The sequence below is a fragment of the Anarhichas minor genome, unplaced genomic scaffold (assembly GCF_050575085.1).
Source record: "Anarhichas minor isolate MPS153535 unplaced genomic scaffold, ASM5057508v1 ptg000043l, whole genome shotgun sequence".
NCBI lineage: Eukaryota > Metazoa > Chordata > Actinopteri > Perciformes > Anarhichadidae > Anarhichas > Anarhichas minor.
Genome location: NW_027466489.1, coordinates 3310354 through 3335490, shown reverse-complemented (window position 1 = coordinate 3335490; position 25137 = coordinate 3310354). Strand labels below are relative to the sequence as shown.

Sequence of the window (25137 nt, the reverse complement as noted above, 5' to 3'; positions counted from 1 at the left end):
TGACATTTTCCATTAAAAACAGCATCTCATTTAATGCAGTTCCAGTATCGTCTCTTGATCACAACACAGGCTCAGTCCGGGTTCATGCCCCGCTTTGTCAGAGATGTGTCTGTTTACGAATAGTTGTCAGACACTGATTGAACCGTCCAGGATTATGGGGATAATAACAGTAAAATCTGTTATTGAAGAGGCTTTCCTCTCAAATGACAGAAAGATGGCAGTGCTGATTAAAGTGTTGATAACCAAGGGCGTTTCCATATTTGGATATTTTATATTATGCTTATTCACCACAAAGTCCCAAATGGTATCTCTGGCCTGGCATCAAAAGTATAAATTAAAGCAGTTTTTTTTTTTCCTGTTCTTGTAAGATTGTTTGAGGAATGATAACAATTGTTGAAATACAAGTCGGAGCTGTGTTTAACGACCTGGTGATGGGAATGCAATTCAGAGAGACGTAAACAGCAAGCAACAAATGGATGTTATGTGCCACAGAGCTGTCAGTCAAGCTGAGACGAACAGGTTTATTTAGAAGCTTTGGCGGAGAAGGTGCAAGCAATCATACACGTGAGCTTGTACGTATGTGTGCGCATGATAAAATACAAAGAAATTGGTTGAAAAAAATTAGTTATAAAGGCGGTGTTCAATTAAAGACATCGTGATGAATGAAAGAGGAAAATAGGAAGGCAGACAGGGTCAGAGAGACAAGACAGTCATAGACAGACTTGGAGATGGAGAATAACACAGAGATAGTGAAAGTGCCACAGACCCCCCCCCCCCCCAGACAGTGTTCTGTCACCATCATACAGGGGAACATCTGCCTTATAATTGGTACAATTTCTATTTATAGATCATACCCTCCTTCTGTTTGCATTGATGGCCGGGTCCTGAGAAGCCACAGCTGAGAGAGAGAGAGAGAGAGAGAGAGCTGTGTGGTAGCAGGGGGAGAGAGAACGGGAGAGAAAAGCATCATCATAAATTAACCATAATAGTCAGAGTGTTCACGCTCTGCAACACTACATTGATTCAGCTCCGAGTGCCGCAATACAAAAATGCAAAATATAGAGATGAATCAAAAAATAATTCTGGGGCAATTTTGAAAACAAAACCTTTTCCGTATGCAGTTTGGCGCTTCTCCTTGATGAAGGCATCCGCATTACCAAAACACTCTGGAGATGGATTTGAAACCCTCTGTCTTGATGAAATTAAGACTTTTTTTTATACTTTTGTTTGAAGAGTGCCTTGGAACTGCTTCTTTTTGGTTTAACCAACAATCCCACACGCTGAGGAACAGTTTTAACAAATGCTCCCACACAAAAGACTCTGTGGAGCCACTCTTTATATCTCCTCATCCCCGATCAAAATATAGCCGGTAGGTAGCCAGAGCTGAAAGTTGCACTAGATGTATATATAACTAGAAATGTGAAATCTATTTTTAGCTCCAAAATACAATATTTTGCATTTAAAAATGTCCAACTAAGATTACACAAGCTAATATTTCACAAGTATGGACACATTTATCAATACATTGTTGATAAGCTGAACTAATCAATTATTTTCTATTAACAATGACTAACATGACATCTTGCATGTAAAAAGGTTAACTTGTAGTGACGAACCCAGTGATAATTCGCACCCGATTCAGCTCTACGGAGCATTTTAGCGACTTTCAGCTAATTGTTTTGGGTTGAAGTTTTGGTTCAGTCTCGTCCGTTTCCAATTGCAGAAAAATCTCTAATAAAGCCACTGTGTACTCTACCTGCCCAGTGCCAAACGGTAGACAGACTATGTTAGCAACTAGCTGGAGAACATAGTGGAGCATATTTCACTCAGGAGCTGATTGAGACCAAAACAAAGCTAAAAGCAGAGTGAATGTTGGACAGGCTGCCAGAAACACGACTTCAAATGAATGTTGCTCCGTGTATGCGAGATGTGTTAACAGGCAACAGTTTGCTAACTTGTTCGCCACAGCAACTTTGTTCAACTGCATCCAAGTGTTCAAGGTGCTGCTTTAAGCTAGTCTTTTACGGCTAAATTGAAAACTTTTTTAAAAAGAGGGTATTTAGCTGTGACTAGCAGCTACTATGAGTCACTCTGTTTGTCAGTCAGTCGGATGTTTCAACCCCCCCGTCCCTGCACATATACAGCTGTGGGATACAAACTTATAGTCAGTTACCTCTAGGTTTCTCAGAGACAGGGGTGCTTTATAGCTGATTTGGACTTTAAAGTTGCCCATGTCATAATCCCAAAATTGATTTTCTCAAGGTGCTACAGCAACACCAACCTGGAAGAACAAGCTGTCCATAGTGGCATGAGTGAAGACTCTGTTATTTTTACAAAGTGTTCTTGAAGGCAACTTTATAGGTTGTGAGTGTCTCAGGTACATTATTGATCTTAGTTTGAACTTTAACCTCTTCCAGGGTTTACTGCTTGCCTCAGAGTGAGAGCTCCTTGAGTTGTTTCATAGCATGCATGTTGTTTATATATACGGGAACACATTTATATTACAACAATAAAAATAAATACAAAAATAAATACAAATATACATAAACTAAAATGATGTGGTCGGATCATTGAAGGATAAGTCCATTATACCTCGAGGGAGCCAGAGACTTGTTCCTAATCCCCTCAAATTAATTCAAATATTTAGCATCAGACATCTCTAATCCCCCTCTAACTTTCCATCATGTGGCTCAAGAGATTCAATGGCATTTATATTCGGCAAAGTGGGAGACAATAAAGTTGTTATATGGATCTCTCAATAATATTGTCTTGAGCTTTACTTTCAGCGAAGGACAGCATGGCTGGCATACAGTATGTGATGAATAGAGGATCAGGATGTGATTTATCAACATTTCAACTTCTCAAAAAGTTGGAATGTTTCACATATATTAGTTTTAGTCCTTGAGGGGACAGATTTGGGGAAAATACCAGTTTCTTTGTAGTTAAGGTCTTTGTAGTTTGTCTCCCAATCTGTGTTGGAAGATTTTGAAAAAAGTGAATGAGTTTAATATATTCTGAATGGAAGTTTAATCATTTTCCTTTTGAAGCCATTTGCTTGTCATCAAAGGTTTTTGCAGAAAAATGGGCTATTTCATTATTCGTGTGGACAAAGTGAGCCGTCGTTTAATTCTTGGTTTCCCACCAACAAGACAGCAGCAGTCTGCCTGCCTGTGTGCGTCATTTGCTGAGTTAGCAACTGAGGCTTTGCTACTTCCAAAAAAATCAAAGCTGTTTCCCCTTTGACACATATGATAAGTGTACAGTTAGTATATATGAAATAATTATTAGATCATATAGATATAACATAAATATGTTAGAGTTTAGATTAAAATGCTTAATCATCTAAGTTCTGACAGCATGCACATATTTTCAATTATTATTATTGACTGTCTGACTTCTTAGATGATACCTAATGTTTTGGAAATTAAATGTAGGTTATCTTAGTATGGCTCGATACAAATTACAATGTGTGTTTTTAATAAATGTTATAATCCTATTTACTGTAAATCCTGAGACAGGAAACTTCTAACTGAACATGTACAGTGTGTCCGTAAATCAAAATACAGAAAATATATGCGAAAATGTGTCTATGTGGCATTTTTTCCCACGTTGCACCAGGCTGTAATCGCAGACTGGGGCTTTAAGTGGACAAACAGTATGAACTGGGTCAGGTATCCAGCTGAGACACTACATGCTGAATTTTGCATATACCAAAATAATATACACTAAATCTGGGACACTGGTTTGATTATTACCCCCTAACTAGCTGCATTTAAATTCTCAGCTTGCAGCAGGGAATAATAGGAACCATCACATCTTTTCAATCTGTTTGAATTGAGAAGGGGCTGCTGTGTGTCTTTAGTCCATGTTCTTAACGTTGTCACTGTAAAAGAGTAAGACAGGATAAACACATTGAAAGCTCACTTTCTGCAACATGGTGACAACATGGTGATTTGTTATTTTCTATGCAACTCACAAGTTTACCAAACTGTGTATGGGTCACATTGTTTATTTATCAGCGCTGCATCAGGATATATTGAAGTGATTTGTATGTTTCTTTTTTTATTCTGCCAGCGCTTCAGATTGGGAATTTAATTTTGCAGTAGATATCTAAAGTCTATTATTCTGTCAGACATGCTTATTTCTTAACACTTAAAAAACACAGAACACGACCTTTATCTCTTTATCTGAAATATGTCTCTTTCAAAGCTTTTGAATTCAATTTTAGTTTTCGAGGCCGTGTTTCAAAGGTATGGTTATGGTAATGTTCATCATTTGCGGATGTGTGTGCTACCATTTTGTTGTCTATTATCAGAATCAGAATCAGAATCAGAACCGTGTATTGCCAATGACATACAAGGAATTTGTCATGGCAGGTGGTGCATAACATTAGACAATCAACAACAATCAACAGTGCAAGGAATAGAAACATATTAAAATGTACAATAGAATTTAAAAGAATATAAAATAAAGTGCACAACAAACAGATAACAGGACTGTAAACAAGTGTAATGTAAAAGTGACAAGTGTATTTAAATATGAAGGGATGTGCAGGGGAGTAGTAGGGAGGGAAGGAAAATTGTCCTGGGGATGACAGAGTCAGTGGGGGACCCGGGCTCTGTTAATGAGCCCGACTGCGGACGGGAAGAAGCTGTTCATGTGGCGTGAGGTCGTGGTCCTGATGGGCCGCAGCCTCCTGCCAGATGGAAGGGGCACGAACAGTTTTTGTCCAGGGTGAGAGGGGTCGGCTACAATCCTTCTTGCTCGCTTCAGGGTTCTTGAAGCGAACAAGTCTTGGAGGGACGGCAGATTGCAGCCAATCACCCTCTCGGCAGAGCGGATGATGCACTGCAGCCTGCCCTTGTCCTTGGCTGTGGCTGCAGCGTACCAGACTGTGATGGAGGAGCAGAGGATGGACTCAATGATGGCTCTGTAGAAGTGCACCATCATTGTCTTTGGCAGGTTGAATTTCTTCAGCTGCCTCAGGAAGTACATCCTCTGCTGAGCCTTTTTAGTGATGGAGCTGATGTTCAGCTCCCACTTGAGGTCCTGATCTGATAATCTGATAATAGCTACTGATAATATCTGATAATACCCTTTACAGTAATGTATTAGCGTTTTGCTACAAACGCTAAACGCATATGCATCTGGTCTTTGTGCATAAAACTAAACTAAACTAAACAACACTAAACTACAACAGCACTAAATGCAGCCTTAAACATTACAGCTGAGAAGAGTCTCAACAAAAATTGAACATTAAAAGCTTCTAAAAGGTAGCAGCGTGTCTTTTGCAGAGATTAGTTTTTTCTTGCATTACACTGCACAGGTGTTCATTGTGTCCATCTTCTGTATACCAAGATATCATGTTATACACTACCTCTCTGCACTATATCCAGTATCCTCAGTTACGCTGTGCCTGACACTGCACCAGCACAACAAACAGCATGAACATAAATTTAACAGCGATTTTTCCACAACCATTCATAAATCTACTCGTCTAATTTCTTTCTTTTTATGAATGCAGTTCCCTGCTTGGCATTTTTTTGGAGTAAAACAGATGTGTGTTATTGAGATTGTACTTGTGTAGTTGTTTGTAGCACTGACATGGGTGAGCAGAGGCAGAAAGAGACAAATTGACAGGAAAAGGGAGAGGGTGAGGGTGAGGGTGAGGGGGGGGGGGGGGGGGGGGGGGGGGGGGGGCGTGCATTGGGAGGAATTTCAATGTCTTCTGGCCCAATTTGCAAGGAATTGATAAACCGCTGCATTCCAAGCATGCTGATCCCCAAACTGCAGTGCTCAGCTGCTGTGCGCACTGCATGGTGATACCGCATCGTGATCTCCGGGACAGAGCTTCCTCCTTTGTCTGCGTTCTTGTTTAGTTGAAGTTTGATTCTGTCTCGGAGCGTGTTCTTAACTCAGCTTTCCTGGGGAATGATGGTGTGCATGATGTCTCACTCCTGTCAACAAACTGGAGAAGAAAAGTGGGTAACTCTGTGCACCTATGTGATGTATGCAGGGTTACATGTTCTAACTCAGTTGTCATTGTTTCTTCACACTTTTAACTTGTAGGATCATTTTGGGGTCACGTGGATGTTGTTTAGGTCAGTGCTGCAAAATTACTCTAATTTGTGATCCACGAGGAACAACAGTTTTGCCCCTCCATTGAAAATCAAAACACAGGATTGGAATCTGCTATCAGTTTAAGTCATTGTCATTTAAGTCATTTATTGTAATACACAGAGTGACTCTCGACTACATCTATAGATGTTGTCTGATAACGCTATAGTTCAATTAATAATTTAATAATTTACTGAGAAGGAAAGCCAAAAATTGTCTAGTTCCAACTCCTCAAATGTGAGGAAGTGCTGCTTTCGTTTGACTCATGTGATCGTTAACTTAATAACTCGGTTTGGACGGTTGGTTGAACAAAAGAAGACATCTGAAGAGGTCAGGTTTTAGGGAAATGTGATTGCAATTAAACAGACCAAACAATTAATACATTGTGAAATGTAATCAATCTCCAAATGAATCAATTATTTTAAATAATTGTTAGTTGATATGATGAAGTATATGTATCACATCTTACCCAAAGCATACAATTCAACGTATATACTGTATATGTGTGAGTGTGTGTGGTGCTAATAAGGATGCTTTGCTCTCATGATTTGATCCATATCCAAGAATCGGTGGGCCCTTGCTGCTAAAAGGTTCTATTTCTGGCAGCAAGTCGTTGTTCTGCATGAAGCCACGTTGCTCGAGCATCCTGTTGGCAGACGCTGAGTCCTCACAGAACTGTGAGCTCCGGTCGCATCTTTGACCTTTGACATGCATCCTAGACACACACGCACACCTACACATGAATACACACATTTAGCAAGCTTAGGCAGGAATTGGATCCATGTGTGTAAGCAAAGGCCGGATGAGAGCCATCAAAAATGTATACAGTACTTGAGATGGAGACGGTGATGGAGATGGAGGAGGAGAGTTATAGGGAGTGGTGTGATTCGAGAGATGCAGATAAGATGGAGAAATAAAGATGGGTGAAGGAGGACAAGATGGAGGGTTTCAACAGAGAGCGTATAGAGAAGGAGGGCAGGAGACAGAGTGTGTGCTGTGTGCTTGTTTTTTTGCTGATACAGATCAGATTTCATAAAGATCCACATGATTGCCTCATAACAAGGGGGACCCAGAGAGGAATGAGATGGAGAGAGGAGGCGGAGGCGAGCAGAGACACGATGGAATTGATAAATAGCTGCCTGCCCTCCCAGCAGCTGCTTTCTTTGTTTTTCTGGTTTGTTTTCTCCTCAATGGGCTTAATATGATTACCCTAACTGTAATTTAGAGAAGAAAAAAAAAATCAAGGACAATAGTAATGATGGAAAGAGGAGTTCCCACTTGTAAATCTCTGATTGGAAGAAGAGTCCAGTGCTTTTTTCACTGTCCACATTACTCTGACTGTCCCGAGGGTTCACCTCTGTTCCCGGCTTCTCAGCTTCCCTGATCGACAGTGAAAACCGTGGCCTCATCTCTGCACATACTGAGGATTGGGCGGGAGCCAGGCACAAGGCAAAGATGCTGCTGAGCCCGATACTTACTCTGTCTGTACTGACTGACTGACTGACTGACTGACCGACTGACTTGGAGACAGATTGAGAAATACTGCAAGGCAGGTGGAGTGGTTATTAAACATTTTAAAACAGGGAACAGTGCAATTGTAAATGAAAACCTGCAGGACAGCTCAGGTTGGGATGGGATCTTGGGACTTAAAAAGTCGAATCGGAGCATCCCCAATGACGAATAATGAATAAAGAAGTGAACCAAAGCGGTAGTCCAGTCTGGTTATAATAGAGTTAGGCGCTATCATCAGGGTTAAGTTACTATTCAAGCAGAGTTTCTTGTTATTAAACTAAAAGTCAGAGCACAGCAGTGAGTCAGTGTTTGGCATTATGTAGAGCGACACTACACTTGAATCATAGCGCTGTGGCTAAACTGTGAAGTCACAACTACCGTGCTAGCTTGTATGAAATGTTTTAACAGATAATAATATATGGAACGACGCTCCAGGCAGTCAGAAACATTTTGCAATTAAACCTTATAAAGACGTTCAGCAAAAATAACAAGTTACATGAGCACAGTCAGCATGAAATCCACAAACAATCCCAAATACTACTAAACAAAACATACTTATTGAAATTTATGGTCAGTACTATATGATACTTTAGCATTAGCTAGTTTGGATCAAACATTAAGAGTAAAGGTGTGTTGGTTGTTGTTGTACTTTATAGGCAATAGTTTGAGTAAATCTTACAGGACAAAGATCTTGTTAAAATAATATTATGCACATCGTGGTCCCTCATAGACAATGTCTATGTGCGTGTTGTTTGTGAGCTTGTTTGTGAATCAACATGCCGTGGCCACAGGCTTGCTGAGACATTTGATTCCACAGCAGAAGTAAAGAGATCTTGCTGCATTTTCAGTCCTCGCTTCAGCAGCTCCCAGAGTACTAAAAACTCTCAGCTGAAGCCGAACCAAAATCTTTATGAATCCCCCTTTACAGTCTAAAAGTGAATTTTTACTCAAAGGTATAAAGGAAAAAGAGTGCGTCCAGGCCTCCCACCTTGTCCTTTGAGCCCCAGACCTCCAACCCCGCCCCAATCTTCACACAACTTTTCTCCGACTGCATTTATAATGCATTAAGGCATTATGTAATGACCGCAAATCCAAGACAGCTACAATGGTGTGGCAGCTGTCAAAGCACCAGGATGCCAATTACCACGTATGGCCATGTGCCATCACTAGGGCCACTTTCTGACTTTGACCTTCTTATGTGCCGATATGGAGCAGAAGATAGGAGAAGCAAAGCCGTAAAGGAAATGACAACAGCGGGAGGAACAAGAGGAGAATAGTTTGGAGGATTTTAATGAGAAAGGGAACATGTTGTGTAAAGAGTGGGAATGTAAGAGAAAGAAAAAAGGGAAGAGACACTCAGAAAAGATGCGAGGGAAGATACTAAATCAGTGGCAGTCGTGATTTATTGAAGAAGTCCAGAATTCACCCCGTCTGTCACATTTATTTCCTACGCATTTGTTCATGGGTAATTAATGTTTAACAATAAATGTCCATGCAGAGGCAGAGGATGCTAAAATCCATCCTCAATGAGATATTTTACATCATTCACAACTATTCTTTCATTCAATCATTTTACATACACAATGTTTCCTATTCAGAGAAGGCTGGAGGCTATCCCAGCATGCATTGGATGAGGGGAAGGGAAGGCAGCGAGTCCATCACATACACAGACAACACACTCATGTTCACACCCAAAGGCAATTCAGAGTTTTTAGTTCATGTTACTTGAATCTCTTTGGACAGTGGAAAGAAAGTGGAGCATACACTAAAAACCCAGGGGGTGCAAGGAGGAGATGCAGACAACCAAGTTACGGTATCTTTTTGAAAGATATCTTGACTTGTTTAAATAATGCACCCTCTTTTTATCATCTACAACCGCCCCGTCAGTTAAACCTTCTATCAAAGATATCATTTTAAATTTTGGGAAATATTTGCTACCTTGCCGAGTGTGAGATTCATTCATGTGTCTGCACAGTAAATATGAAGCTACGATCAGCAGATGGTTAGCTTAGCTTAGCATACACACTGAAAACAGGAGAAAACAGCTAGCCTGGCTGTCTGAAAATCTGCCTCCCAGTGCCTCTAAAGCTCACTGATTAACACATTATATTGTATTTGTTTAATACATAAAAAGGGTACAGACATGAGAGAGTCATCAATCAAATTAACTTATTTCCCAATATGTTGAACTATTTTCTTTAATTCCCACAGTCATTTATTTACTACACGATGGAGACTGCTGTAGCTTATGGTCATTGTTGTTTTTTATCTCTTTCTTTCACAGGTTCAGGAGTGGCTATGTCTGAACTGTCAGATGCAGAGAGCGTTGGGGATGGACATGACCACACCACGCTCCAAGAGTCAGCAACAGATACACTCTCCTTCTCATGCAGCCAAACCAGAACTTAAACCTGATGCTTCGACTCAGCCTGCACCCCAGACACAGCCCCCTCCTCAGACGCAGCCTCCAGCGCAGGCTCATCATCCAGCGCAGGCTCACCATCCAGCGCAGGCCCAACATCCAGCGCAGGCTCAACATCCAGCGCAGGCCCACCATCCAGCACAGGCCCAACATCCAGCGCAGGCCCAACATCCAGCGCAGGCCCAACATCCAGCGCAGGCCCAACATCCAGCGCAGGCTCAACATCCAGCGCAGGCCCAACATCCAGTGCAGGCTCAACATCCAGCGCAGGCTCAACATCCAGCGCAGGCTCAACATCCAGCGCAAGCTCAGCATCCAGCGCAGGCTCAACATCCAGCGCAGGCCCAACATCCAGCGCAGGCCCATCATCCAGCGCAGGCTCAACATCCAGCGCAGGCCCATCATCCAGCGCAGGCCCATCATCCAGCACAGGCCCATCCAACGCCTGGCTCTACCATACAGGCTGGTCCAGCTGGCCCAGGTCAGAAACAAATAAAGCTCCCTCCAGGGGCAGTCGCTCTCCCCGGCATGGCCAAAGCCCCGTCCCAGCCTGATCTGTCCCGCAACTCTCCCGCCCACCAACCCCAGAACACCCGCCACGACCAGACTCGCAGTGCGGGGAGCTCTCCTTCACGGCAGCCCCCACCTCCAGAGCAGACATTTGGGAAGCTGTTTGGCTTTGGTGCTTCTCTTCTTAACCAGGCCAGCACTCTCATATCTGAGACTACTCAACCACAACAACAGCCCCCCAAAACGGCCCCCAAACCAGGAGGACCTCCTGGTCCAGGGCCTGGGGCTGGTAAACCCTCAGGACCTCAGCCTGCACAACAAGGGCCTCGAGCCCATGCTCAGCAGCAACAACAGCACGCCCCCCCGGACTCCACTAAACCCAAAGCTTGTTGTCCTCTCTGCAAGACTAACCTCAACATCGGCAACACAGCAGAACAACCCAACTACAACACCTGCACACAGTGCCACCACCAAGTGTGCAACATGTGTGGATTCAATCCCACTCCCCACCTAGTCGAGGTAAGACTCTGGTTTGATCTGTTTGGCTTTCATTTATGTGTAACAAAGTGTCAACTGGTCTGCAACGGCTTTCAGACCATGCATTTGCTAAATGAAATGATTTGTTGATGTGTTTCCAGAAGAAATGCTGCGTCATCTTGCAGTTGAATGGGCTGTGTTGTTATCCATTTGTGGCCGCCCGCTCTTGGAGGGAATAGCTGCAATTTACAGAGGATTCTTGTGCTTCAGGTGCTATCAATTGGCCAACAATTGTCTCCGTTTGCTCTATCTCTGCGGTTTTTCATGATCCCCATTTTGTATGTCAGTGCTGGTTCTTGTTGTTTCGTAGTGTTTTTAAAGAGTAGTGCCTCATTGGAGGGATCAACAAATTGCTTTAAAATAAAGAAGATTTCTGCACAAGATGGGTTGATATTTGTGTTTTCAAGCTGCAGGTTTCTGGATGCGGCTTGTACACACAATGCTTTATGTAAGCCTGCGAGCTTCTTCTCTTTCTCGCTCTTAGTGCTTCTCATACCGGACCTGCTCTGTTCTGCTCCGTCAGGGCCTTTCATGTAGTTAGCTGAGTGAAGTCCAGGCTGTGACTCACCTCATCAGTGTGCACTCTACCCTGGAGCTGCACAGGAATATATGACCCATCTACAGAAAACTGGGCCTTATCAAGTTCAATTTAATGGTTCATCTTAGTATTGATTAGTCACAGGGGTTAGCTGAGGGTATATTGTTTCTTGAAGTGCTCCTTAGTCCTCTGTCATGGTGGCAATCCAGTTGGTAAGAGCAGGGACTTGCAGTAAGCCAGGCAATAACAGAGTTTAATTATGCAAATCAAATCCAATTGAATGATAGCAGTAATAACTGGCTTTCCGCAGAGCGCTGGCTTTTTATGGGCGAGCCTTGTCTGCCCGGGCATCTGGTTGTCACAGGCACTAGCACAGGCCATTCATAGATCGCTATGGAAACAGAGAGATAATTTGTTTGTCAGGCGTCCCTTTCATGCTCGGCTGCTAAGATGCTGAGAGTCTTCAAAAACTTTCAGACTGCCGTTGCTCTGTTTTCAGGAGAGACTATTAGGCGTGATGTGTTTCTGCTCAGCCTCAATCCAGCACAAGGTGCATTCTTTCCAAACAGTTTTTGTTGTCATTCCGTGTGAGCTGAAAGGTTGGTCGCTCCAGAGTGGGTGAGAAGCGTTTGGACATGGTGTGAGGCTTTGCACTTTGAATCTTGGTTTCTCAGCTTGATTTCCACAGCCTGTTTGGCACATTGTTCCTCCTCATCCTTTTCTAATCTCTCCAAACTTTTCTGTTTCTCTGTTTCTTTTTCTCTGTTCTCTGGCTGAATTTTTATCACTGCTCCCTGTTTTCATGACGGTGTGGTGACAAAGCCTGTAAGTGCATCATTTCTTGTCGTCACTGGTCTGGTCTGATTTTTTTGTATTGAGTCACTCTGGATGACAGCCAAAAAAACAACTTAAATTGAATCTGTGCTCAGTGGCTGAACAACTGGGTAGTGACAACTGTTTACCAGTTACTAGAAATGTATTAAAGGACAAGGCTATAGTGATATTTTACATTTGTGTTATTGTCAACAAATCCTGAAGAGACTAAAATGAAAAGACCAAAACCAACAATGTGTTTGTCCTCCTCTTAATTCTTCCTTTCCCGGTCTGTAACTCTCAGCTCATTGGTTATTGCTGACAATGTACTGCCGATTTAAAAAAGAAAGTCATGAATACATACTTTTATTTTAAGTATTAAGTGTTTTTAGCTGATTTATGTGGGATCAGCTAAAAACATTGTCACAAGGAACATGTCACCCAGGTCAACAGTGGGGCTCATTTATGTGTTTATAATTTCTGATGAGATTTGAGTGTTGATGGAGGAATAAAAGGAATATGCTTTATCAAAACTGTTGTTTGTAGGACAGTATAATTTCAGTGTTTTCAATAATATAGACAATAATAATAATAGCACCAGGCTTCTCCTCTAAGGCTCAATTGTTTCAGGATCTTTTTCTTAGAAGCAAATCAGTGATTTTCACTTGTATTATATCTCCCCATCTTTCCAAAGGCTGTTGTTTTTCCGGCTACAAGATGAAACAATTTACAGTAAATAAAGTCCTCACCTGCTGATGAGAGCTGAGGAAATTCTTACACTAATAGAAAGTGACAACAAAAATGGGGAGAAAATGCAAATGAGCTGCTACTGTAAGTATGTACCAAAGTAATTAAAGCTATTTAAAAAGAACAACGTTAAACTACAGTAGCTTCAGAAAGCATTCACCCCCACCTTGGTCTTTTCCAGGTTTTAATCTTTCGACTAATCGCAGTGCACGTAATCAGTTTTTTTGTTTTGACATTGACAAAAGAAAATGCTGCATTATGGGAAAGGTGAAAGAAATATCCACAAAGATTCCGAAATACTGCCTATTAAGTGTTTACCGCCCTTATCGTGTCACACCTACAGCATGACTTGTAATAGACATCCTGTAATGAAATTCTCTGTAACTGTACTTAAGGAGGATCTGTAGCGTGTGGATAACAGAAAAATGCTGGAAATATTCATGAAAATACATTTTTCTGTCACCCCCACGAGTGACACACTGCATAATTCATTCAGAGCAAATTAGGCTGAGTTGTATCATACAAAAGAAAAAAAATAAAGTCGGTCCCTTTTCAATCTGCGATGAGACGACGAATGCCAGCGTCTGTGCGAGAACGAGTGGAAGAGCGGAGGAGGAGAGAAAGGAAAGAGGTGATAGAATGAGAAGGAGGAGGAAGGAGAGAGAGTGAGAATCAGAGATAATGAGTGAGAGGAAGCCAACTGCTTGTTACGTTGCACAATATTTCACATCAATTAGTGCTGAAAGTCATGTGTGGCTCTCAGTAAATAGGATGTCCTTGTTTTGGGGCTGTTTCCTCCCCATTACGCCTCTCAAGGAGATTAAAACCAACCTTGTGTCATTGTCGTCTCCCCAGAGTATGGTTGCAAATAGAACATAAGATGTTCTCACTGGAGTGTCTCCTGCTCAATCTGGTTTACAGTATGCTGCATGTCAGTCCTCATCCCTGAAATGTTTTTCTTTCCCTCCATCCACTCGCACAGGCTACTCCAGCCCACAGCCGTCCTTTGGCTTTTTCTTGACAGTAAATATAGGTGGAGGTGTGTTTGACACAATGCATTCTGTTTCAGTTCCCATGCAGCATTTCCACTAAAACATTGTTTTTCCCATATGCCTAACATTCTGTTTCCACGGCTGGGCCGGCGTACTGATCTGACTCAGCGTGTCCATTATCATGATATAGACGCGTCCCCTCTGTTCATAACGAAACAGAGGCCCTGAGTGGATCGTTAGTAAACAGACCGACTTTCTCACAGAGTTGAATAAAAAGTGTAGAGAAACAGAAAATATAGTTCATCAATAATTCAACTAGGGAGAACATTATGAATAGTTCATGCAGTGTGGAGCAGGGAGAGTGCTGTGTTTGATTCATCGTGTCACATAAGGTCAGTGTATGTGCCGATGCCCGTGTGCATGTTGCATGCATGTGTACGAGAAGAGAACTGTATACGTGCAGGTGCATGATAGTTTTACTGCGGGACAGCGTCTGTTTGTATGAGGTGGAGTATCAGGAGCAGGTTGTATAGTTGGTGTTAGAATCCAATATGATTTATTAGGGTATCAAATTCTGTACTGAAACTTACAACAAGTCCACTTACTCTTTCAGAACATATATTTGATGTCTTGTATTAAATATATTAACTGTTTTATTCCAACATTCCCTCTTCAGGCTAAAATCAATTTTTTTACTTCTACTAATAAGACTCTCTCTCATCCTCTTGAATATTAAGGGGGATCAGAAAAACTCGCGTTTAATATTAACATATGCTGGTGATGTGTCAGCAAAGTAAAGTTCAGCTGTAGCCGTTTCTGGCTCTGGTCCTCAGTGACAAAGATTTGTTCTGCCAGAGACCACACACAGCTGAAATAAGATCAGTGTACAGTAACTTTACATCGACATATTTACCTGCTCATCATGTCACCTTTACCAGTATGCATTCATTGTATATGATGAATCCGTAGTCATCCACACACACGCACGCACACACACACACACACACACACAAAGGTGCTCTCTCACAGTCTCATTCTGTAATACGCTCAGCTTTGAGAAAGCAATTACAGTCAGAGAGTGTGCAAAGAGTAACCTTTTAACAGTCTGTAACACCGTCTGCAGTAACTATATATTGGCTCAGTTGTATGTGCCCAGAACACCGGATGCAGTAAACTGTGTGGTTAGCACACAATTAAATGTTGATAATGAGAAATTGCAGATAGTCTGTGTAGCATGAAATTTAGCCTTTCTTTGTGTAAATGGAGCTTACTGTTGACTCAGTCGAAGAATCACTTACATCTAACAGCCACTGAGAGCTAAACACAGATTAAATCCATGTCTTGAATTAATCAAAGCCCTCTACTTTTCCATTCACGACTACAATTTGCTTGAGACCGCAGTGCCCTTGAAGACGCACCAGGCGCTCAGTGAACACATGTAGAGCGTGTAGTATTTGCTTACGTGTCACAGCTCTGCAGGAACACAGTTTGCCGCTCTCGCACAGAGCCACAGTATAGATGAACATGTCATTCCCATTCTCAAACATACTGGAAGTGTTTTCTGAAGGTTGGCACCAGCCTGCGTCTCCCTTGGGAGTCCCATCCAAAGCCAGATGGCTGCCGGCATCATGCATCCAAGCCTGCCATGCTCAGCCTGGCTGCTCCCAAAGTGATGATGGTACACCATCACAGATTCAAACCCCCACCCGGCCTCAATCAGCTGCTTGCTGCCTTTTAATACTTCAGTATTCCTTTGTGCTGCATGTACTATGTGCTTGTGGCAGTCCAGTGCACGTAAATTACAAGAATTTAGATTCAGACGCCCACATGCAAATTACACATGCTGCACGTACCAAAATACATGTATTCACGCCCACGGAAGCACAATACTGAGAACTAACAGATTTCACACTGTTGATCTTGAGTAATAATATAACAAAGTATGCAATATATGTCAGTTTGTTTAACAATGATCGTGAATACGAACACTAAATGGTTTTATTTGTTGTTAGAATATTACCAAGAATAACAGCAGTATATTACTATACTATACTTAAATACAAATATACTATACTATACACAACTAACTGAGTTAATAAATAAAATAATATTATTACCCATAACTACAACTTCTTGTGATTTTAGTTATTTCAATCTATTTGTTGAATTATGCTACTGACTCCTTTTTTTTTTAAATCCTACCGCTAGCATCTGATACCTTTTAAACATTTTCCAGCTCTGGAAACCCACATACACGCTCAGTCAGCCCTCCTCCTGTCTCCTCCTTAGTTGCAGACTGCTTGCTGTTGACACATTGATTGAATTGGCAATTACTTCTGGTTGAATCGCTCGCAGTTGACATTGCAACACGGGTACTCAGTCCTGTTGATTCAGTCTACGCTCTGTTGATTTAGCAGCAACAGCAAGGTGAACATCTTAAAACCCCTGCACATAAAACAAGAGTATTTATAAGACACAGGTGACACAGACAAACAAAAAGAGACAGAGGCAGGGAGATGGGTGTGTTTCTGTGTGTATGGGGCGGGGGTGGGTGGGGGTCGTAGAAGGAGCTAATAGTTGAGAGTGTTTGTAATCCGTGTTGAGGGAGTGTAGTGATCCCCTTGAGTACGTTGCTTAACCCCGACACACCATTGTAAAGATCCACCCACACAAATAAGTGCCGTTTGAGAATAGTAAGCCTTGTTGGCTGATTAAACTGAGACGAAGCCCATTACGACTTGATATTAGGGTTGAAGAGACTGTAATGGTGAAACAAAGGTTGTTTACACCTGACGCCTGTATTTTAAAAGAGCCGGCACCTGTTCAGTTTGAATAACATGAAGCACGTTCACCCCGAACCCTTGTGCCGCAGTGACAAAATGCAGCGTGTGACTGTGCTGCGGTAGACAAGAAGAGAGGAAGATGATGTGATGTACAGCAATGACTGCTTCCTGTTTGAGATTATGTGGCGCCCAGCACAGATGGCTCGCTGGTTTCGGAGGCTTAAATGCCACTCACTCTCATCTGCGGGACCTTTGTGTTTGTCAGCAGGCTCTGGGCTCTGTCTGAGATGGAGTCGCATGCACTTTGTTTAAACTCCTGTATATCACAGACCTGCTGAGAGATCCAGGACAAAGCTCCCACAACTGCTTCTATATTCCAGTGCTATCTTTTGTGCTTTTTGAGATTTCTGAGCTGTTGCACTGTAATTCCTGATTCTAAACGTGGGACTGACAGGAAATAGAAAAAGGCTGACAGGAGAATCGTGATTGACTAGCACCATTTGGCACTGGGATTGCATTGTATGTGCCTTATTCTGCTAAGCGTCTGTGCACCACAAGTGTTCATTTGTCATGAGATGTCTTTGAGGTCAACCTCGACCTGTCCCGAGCCCTGCCTGCACCGGCAGCCGTATCAGCTCCTTTGATGAATGACTATCTAGGAGCACAGTGACCATAATGAACTTGAATTGCCCCTCCAGTTCTTTTCTGTGGCTCTTTTCTTCAAATGCCCTTCCTCTCCTACCTTGTGAGTGACTGTGCTTTGAAGCCTACAAGGGACCTCAGCATTGGCTTAATCACCTCTTCAGAACTCATCATTTTCAAGGCCTGGTGGCTATGCTAACGAGCTTTAGCGATGCTCCAAGGGCTCCTGGCAGTGCTGTGTCTATCCTCGGTGTCAGAGGCACAGAGGTGGGCCGGAGCAGTCCTCCCACCCCGGCTACTGGGCCCTCCTGTCTCAACACATCACTTCACCAGCCTCATCGGTGCTCCTGCTCTCTCTTCCCCGCAGCACCTCAGGCATGCAAGTACTCCCTAATGCTGGCATTAGGAAAGAAGGAGGGGGTCAGTTGAGTGTGCGCTATGCTGAGAGGCTGCAACTTCTAAAAGGCTGGCGACACAAATGTGAGATCATGGAACGGAGACGTGTAGTTGTGTGTCAGGGGAATGAAAATACACAGCCAGATAGAGGGAGCGCTATGATGAAAGGGAGCAGGAGATTGAGAGACAAAATGAAAGAGATAAAGCTCAGTGATCGCTCAGATATTACATTTAACCCCTTGCTAATCTTCTCAATGCTGCAGCTGTCGGGCAGCAGTGGAGATGACCAGATCAGCTGTGAGGGTCTGGGCTGCATGCTCTGAGCAGCGGGCTTACAACTATATTAACAACAGCAAAAGCAGCACGAGGATCATTACACTTGGCCAGAGAAAAGGTCCTCCCACTGCTTTGATTAGTGAAGACACTGAGGCTCCAGTGCAGTTTGCTGCTGGGGGCGTGACACAACAACCAGGGGAAGGGTAATAGTGCTTAATGGGTTCACTTGGTCACTGTCGTTTTGTTGTAAACACCTCAGTCACCAACACATACAGGGTTGTTTTTTTGTCTCAAATGTATAGATGTTTAAAAGCTGTATTAGGGAACCTTGTGCTTTTTTATACCATATACAGTATATTGTACAAAAATATACAGCAAAAAATACAAAGTCTGATACTTTACTTCATGCACTTTTAACTTTGGAATGTCTCCTGGGAACCACTCACTATGTGCCACCCTTTTCATCCTTACATTAAAACCAGACAAAGTATGAGACAAGCCCAAAGTGACTGCTTACCCATCATTTCTTATGTAGGAAATGTTGTTTTTGCATTTTCCTGTCTTTAAAGGCCTTGATGACCTATTTTCTTAATCAGCGTCAGACTGTGAGCAACGAGGTTCTACATCATCATAGTTTTTTATGCCAAAGTAATAATAGTTTGGTTATTGCGCATCAGAGATTTCTATATTTTTTGGTCTTTGCCTTCTTACTGACGTCTTGTGTGACCACAATCTTGTGACTGTTGTCGTCTTTAACTGACATTGTGTACAATGGATTATGTCACTCCAGTTTATGAATTTACTACTTACTTCTCTTCTACAGTAAGTCCCACTCAAAGGATGCTGATGCCCATGTTTCCTTACAGACTTGCTAACCAACTTAAAACCTGTGTGTAACTCCACAATGAACATGTCTGAAAGACGGGTGTAGCATCAGCAGACATCATTTTAGCTGGACTCATTCCAGTAGAGGAATCACCTGACTAGGCACTAGTGATAGGTTGCAGCTTGAGCAACTTGTTTAAAAGATAAATGTGAGATACATGAATTGTATTTGCTTGGCTGATGGCTGCAGAATCGCCTGGCAGGCGTATTAGAAACTCATCTAAAATGAAACAGGGCCGAGGAGACAGCCTGATTAACTTGTCCTGGGGACAGGCATATGCGACGAGACACATGACTTGTTTGGGCTCGGCTGTGTAAAATAGGTTTGTTTGGCTGCAGCTTGATTAAGATTTAGGAAAACAGATGTGATTAGAGGTCTGACTGTTGTTTTTGCCACTGACTTTATTCTGTTTTTGCCTCGGAGGAGTTTTGCAAAAAGCACATCTGACTGTTGAGTTTTCCTGTGTGGCCAAAGGAGTATGCAAATCCCCCATCCTCTGTATGATGCTGCAGACAAACTATTATGTTGTGTGTGTGTACATCTGACTTAATCTCAATCAGCCACATTGGCATTCCGTGTCTTATTATCTTGCTGACATTAAGCATGTTTGCTGATCAAAGACGGTGGAGAACAGTGAAAGAGTCGGGACGTATGAGGCCGGTGTAGGTGTGGTACGGTGAAAATAAGCCACATCAATGACTTCTTATTATACTGACTGCATTAGACAGCTTGACGACAGAGGAAGGTGCATTCACTAAACTGAGCTGAGCTGTGTGCTGCCGCTCTTGGTGCTTTTTTAACAAGATTGCAGAGGGATAAACACTGCAATTCATCTTGAATATTCTCAGGGCAAATTAGCAGAGCTGGGCTAAAAGGCTTTCCAAAAAATAAAAACAAAACGAAGGAAACTGTCAAATACCACCCTCTGCCTTCAGAACAGCTCCAGCCGTCCTTTGAATGCTTTCTTACAAGTCCTGAAGTGTGTGAAGTGGGATATTGGATTGTTCTTGTCCTCTAGGAAAGATTTCAATTCTTTGAGGGATGAAGGAGGTGGATCCACAGAACCTCCCTAAAGATTCAGTTATATTTAGACATGGTGGAGGCGATGGATTAGGGTTATTATTTGCCATGTTTAGCAGCTTAGTGCCTCGCATATGATGGTGGTTTGGTAAAAGTATTTTTTTATGGATTTAGACAACGCTTGCGTTGTTTCAAAGTGCTATGCAGGTTGTTTCTAAAATGAAATATTATACATAACGGTCATTTTATTCAGGATTTAGTAATTTCATTTCAGTTTATTTATTATTTTTAAGTCATCTGTCTTGTTCTTGGTCTGTAACCTATTATTGTTGCTACCGGAACACTCTTGATTAAGAGATTAATTCAATCTCAAAGGGACTTTCAAATGGCGTTTAGATAAAGGTTGTACACTTTACCACATATACTCTATGATTCTTGCAGATTTTTTTTCCGACGGAGATGGCTGCTGATAGCTTTACAGATCCAGAACTTAAACAAACAATGTGCTTCATTTGCATCACGTAGCCTCCTCTGAGTGTTCCTGCCCAGGTGGAGCAGAAATGGTAGAAAGCAGAAAATATCATCCATCAGTCTGTGTCTCTGTCAGACTCCCTGTAAAATGAAGATGTGTGGTTGGAAACATGCTTTCAGATCAAATTACTTTGTAGGTTAACTTGGATGTCTGTGTCTTATTTATGTATCGAGATCCCTCTGAGGCAGGACACTGAGACTGATGCTGGGCCAAAAGAGAGCACCTGTTGCCCCCGTTGATACGAATAGATACAGACAGAATGAGTAAATGAAGAGCAGAAAGCATGACCTGACACTGTGCTACCCCGCCCCCCGGAGGGACAGAAGAGACACACATACTTAATGGCAGATGACACACTGTTGTCCTGCAACAACACACTATAAAAAGTTATTTCACACGAAGACTGACACTGTTTTGGAAAAGTCTTCTACTGTAAACACTTTGATAATGTGCCTAATTGTTCACATTAGTAACGTAATAATCAAGCAAGGGATAGGGTTAGCTTTTAAGATCTGCTTGTCTGATCATTTTCCTTTCCATTTTTTTTTTTATTAGTTCACATATGTATCTTTTTTTAGCCATACTATCAGCATCACAATACATGAGAATGTCAGTTGGTCAATCGATCGACCACTTTGCGAAATACCATGATGGCAATCCACCCAAACTAGTGCTCCAGGGTTGTGTTGAAGTCTTACCAAGGCTCAATATGCAATAGGCCTACAAGATTTCACTGATGCAAGTCAAGGCACTCAACTAGGCTACATGCTTTGCACACACATCAGCAAGGCTAATATCATTAACAATAAGGCCGCTCACTCAACTAAACAACAACATAACACCCCGGCAAAATAATCGGAACACTCATCTCTCTCTCCCGAACCCGACACACACACACACACACACACACACACACACACACACACACACACACACACACACACACACACACACACACACTTGTGGAGCTCCGCCTTATGCACAGCAGGTCTTTCACAATTCAGTCGCAGCAAACAGGCTAGAGATCGGAAAATATTCAATCTTAACATGAAAAAAGTCACTGCTTTTGTAGGTTTTCTAAACTACACAACATTTCAATAGCAGGTATTCAAAGGCAATAAAACAACAACATTTTTCTGTATTCATATTCATGAATAAATGTTTAGCAATTTGAATTATTGATAGTGCTGGACATAGAGAGCTTTTAAAAGACGATTTCAAGTGACGAATTCATTTTGGAGGATTTTTCCAGGGACCCTCAAAAGTTTAGCTGTTGAGGCTCTCAGGGAGTCTCAAGTGTCAATCAAGACCCCCTGTATTTCGCACACTGACTGATATTTCAGCAATTATTTGATGGATATGACATTTTGCACAGACATTTATGGTTTCCAGTGGATGGATTGTTATTGCTTTAGTGATTCCTTAAAAGTGCTAAATTCCACATTCAGAGCATATCTTTGACAGAGGGATTGCCTCCACACGGCTCTCAACATGGCGAAGGCTAAGCCGGCTATATTTGGCCCTGCAAAACACATTGAGATGATCATCTACTATATGTTGTCTTCATTTTGAACAAACTGCAGGGAACTGTATGAGTGACGGTGACTGTAGTTGAGTCCTGCTTCCTCCGTGGATGATCCTTCATTTCCTCTCTAATCCACAGGCCTGACCACGTGTCGCCATTGAAGGAGTCCCAGGGGATTAACCTACATACCTGCTGACTCTTTCTGACCTGTCACAGCCGTGTGGCGGAGTGACACGGCCCGGCACACTACTGTGACATGTGCTCGCTACACACTTCGCACTGCGCACCGCTGTTTATTCAGACTGTGCATAATGGAAATGGATACGATGGTTTAAAGGGCTACGACAGGGCATTCATAGAGTAACCTGCTCCGCTGATCTTTGATTCTTATTGTGAATATCACTGCAGTGAAACAGCATTGTGAGTATGGTTATTTGTAGTGATTCATTTTATTTTGATTGAATGTAACCTTTGACTGTGACTGCCCAAACTTTACATTCAGTGTGTTTAGGTGTTCCTGGTATTAAACGTGAGTGTGTGTGTGTGTGTCTACGTGTGTGGGCACCAAACTGTGCGTGACATATTTCCTCACTCACCTTAAACTCACCCCATTCATACCTGCTTGGCAGCGCGCCCCTGTGCACTTTGTAGTTAATAATTCACACTGACCCTCTGCTCCCCTGACCTTCACTTGTTACAAATTAATTATGACCTCCTCTGTCGTAGTACGCCTCATTAATCTCTGTGAGAGACAGAACGTGAAGGATTATTATGATGATTTCTGCCTTTGTTGTTACATAGCTATATCCTTTTTTATTTCAGTTCTTTGTTCTTACTTTGAAGGTTGACGCATACAGCGCATTTGTTATGCACCGTCAAAAAGAAATTCCATTCAGATAATGACCGAAGCTGTTTTGATGGGAAAGACGTGAAAGCTTCTGTTGAATTATTTTTGGTTGAATTGTCTAAGAAGTAGGATGGACAAAGTTTGACAGTTAGAAGTCAAACTTTGAGGGAGAGGATAACACATGATGCGTTACAAATGTTTTGTATCGCCACGCATTCCTGTCATGCTTCCATTTGCTCATTTTCCTCGCAGAGGGTTGGTAGCAGTCTTCCGAAACATTGCCTCAGTTTTACATTTGCGATCTCTATTGAAATAACTATTGAAAACAACTGTTTAGTGGGAATTGATCTTACTTTCCTTTCTGGCCACCTACAGTATATATGATATACCTCTTTGAGGTTGTGACTGCGGTCAATGTCAGCTGACATTTCTTGCTCACAGCTTGTGGTCAGGTTCCTGGGAGTGACACCATGCGGGGGACAGACTCTTGCTGTGAGTTGACTGACAGTGAGAGGTGGAATACTGAGGTTGTGTAGGCTACACAAAGTATGTCTGCTTGCACATGTGTTTGTACACTTTGCTGATCGGCCTATCAAAATATTCCCGTGTATGTGTGTGTGTGTGTGTGTGTCAGAAGTAAAGTGGGACAGCGGAGGAGTGACTGTCCCCACACCAATAGTGCAGGGAATAAGAGCTGAGATGGTATTACAGTAAAACGGTTGGTGTTAAATATGCAGCCCACTCCAAGTGCAATATTTAGCAGGATGCTTGAATGTGACTCTGTGAGTGCATTGTTTGTTTTTCATGTTGTTGTGTGGGTGTGTATGCTCCCACGGGGCTCCTTATCTCTCTATGAAATTATGCGCTCTCTGGCTCCCTCCATGGGCAGGAAGTTTTAAAGCTCTCCAACACAATCTTGCCTCACCAGCAGTTTGGCTTTGTTGGTCTGTCATCTGTGCACATTTCTGGTGGACGTTACTTTTGTGCATTTTGGCCTTTATTTCATGGTTACAACAAAAAAATTAGAGAAAGTCTTTGATTTATGACCAGGATTGTGATTTGAAGAATGTGACCTTTTATTTTAGCCGCCTGGAGAAAAAGTTGTGACGTGCAGTATTTTTAAGGCAGATCACAGAGTCCACTTTGGGCATTCTTTGTAGTTATCTCTCCCTGAAGAAAACATTTTCCAGTAGCCACCTCTTCTCTTATAAGCTCCTGCTATCAAAAGAGAGACTGCATAGCTGCATTTTAGCTAGAAGGGGAGCCACCAATATGTTTAAAATGTATGGAAAATAAAGCAATCACTACTTCGGTATTAACATAAATAAAGAAATTAAGACAAATGAAGCGCATAAGGACAAACATTTTATTACCTGAAACAATACATGTACTGTTCTGTCGAGACAGTTCTAACATGTTTTAATGAAATGCTAAATGTCCCTACTATATGACAGTAGCAGACTGACAAAGTTAACGACCAGCTGGTGAACACAGAGGATTATTTAGCAGCTAAGATCCACATATTTCCCTCAGGAGTTGGTGTGGAGCAAACCAGAGCTAAAAGGAGAGGGATTCACCAGATGGGCAAAAAATGACTCCAAATGAATAAACATTTGCCATGTTAACTTTTATTTCTACTGCCCCCAAGTGGCCAAATGAATAAACCAGTTATTGTGGGTTTAGGTTTGCAGTGTGATTGATACTCCTGCAGCTGTGCCCATGTGCATTCTGTGTGGGCTCCTCTCAAACATGTATGTACTTTCTTTTGATTTGGACCCACGTTTTTCAAATCCTTTGCCGGACGATTCAATGGTTCTGATGTCCAATCAAGCGTCTGTGGCGTCTGCAGTTGCTGGCGCGTATAGTCACATTTTTCAGGAGGTGTGCGGTGCATCTCTGCAGGTCTCTGCGAGCTCCTATTATAGAATAGTTAAATAGTTAAATAATTTAGCTATTTTCATGGTCTAATACTTCTAGAAGTGTGTAATTGATTAATTGTCATGTCAGTTTTAAATCCTCTGTTGAATCACGCTCTGGAGGAC

The 25137-nt window shown here is 42.2% G+C and overlaps 1 protein-coding gene across 1 annotated transcript in view; it reads left to right on the top strand.

The window, feature by feature from the left end:
- bsnb (bassoon (presynaptic cytomatrix protein) b) overlaps positions 1-25137 on the top strand; it is a 55078-nt gene that overhangs the window by 9337 nt on the left and 20604 nt on the right. Inside the window, 1 exon segment of the mRNA XM_076110627.1 lies at positions 9914-11080. Coding sequence (XP_075966742.1) covers positions 9914-11080 — 1167 coding nt within the window.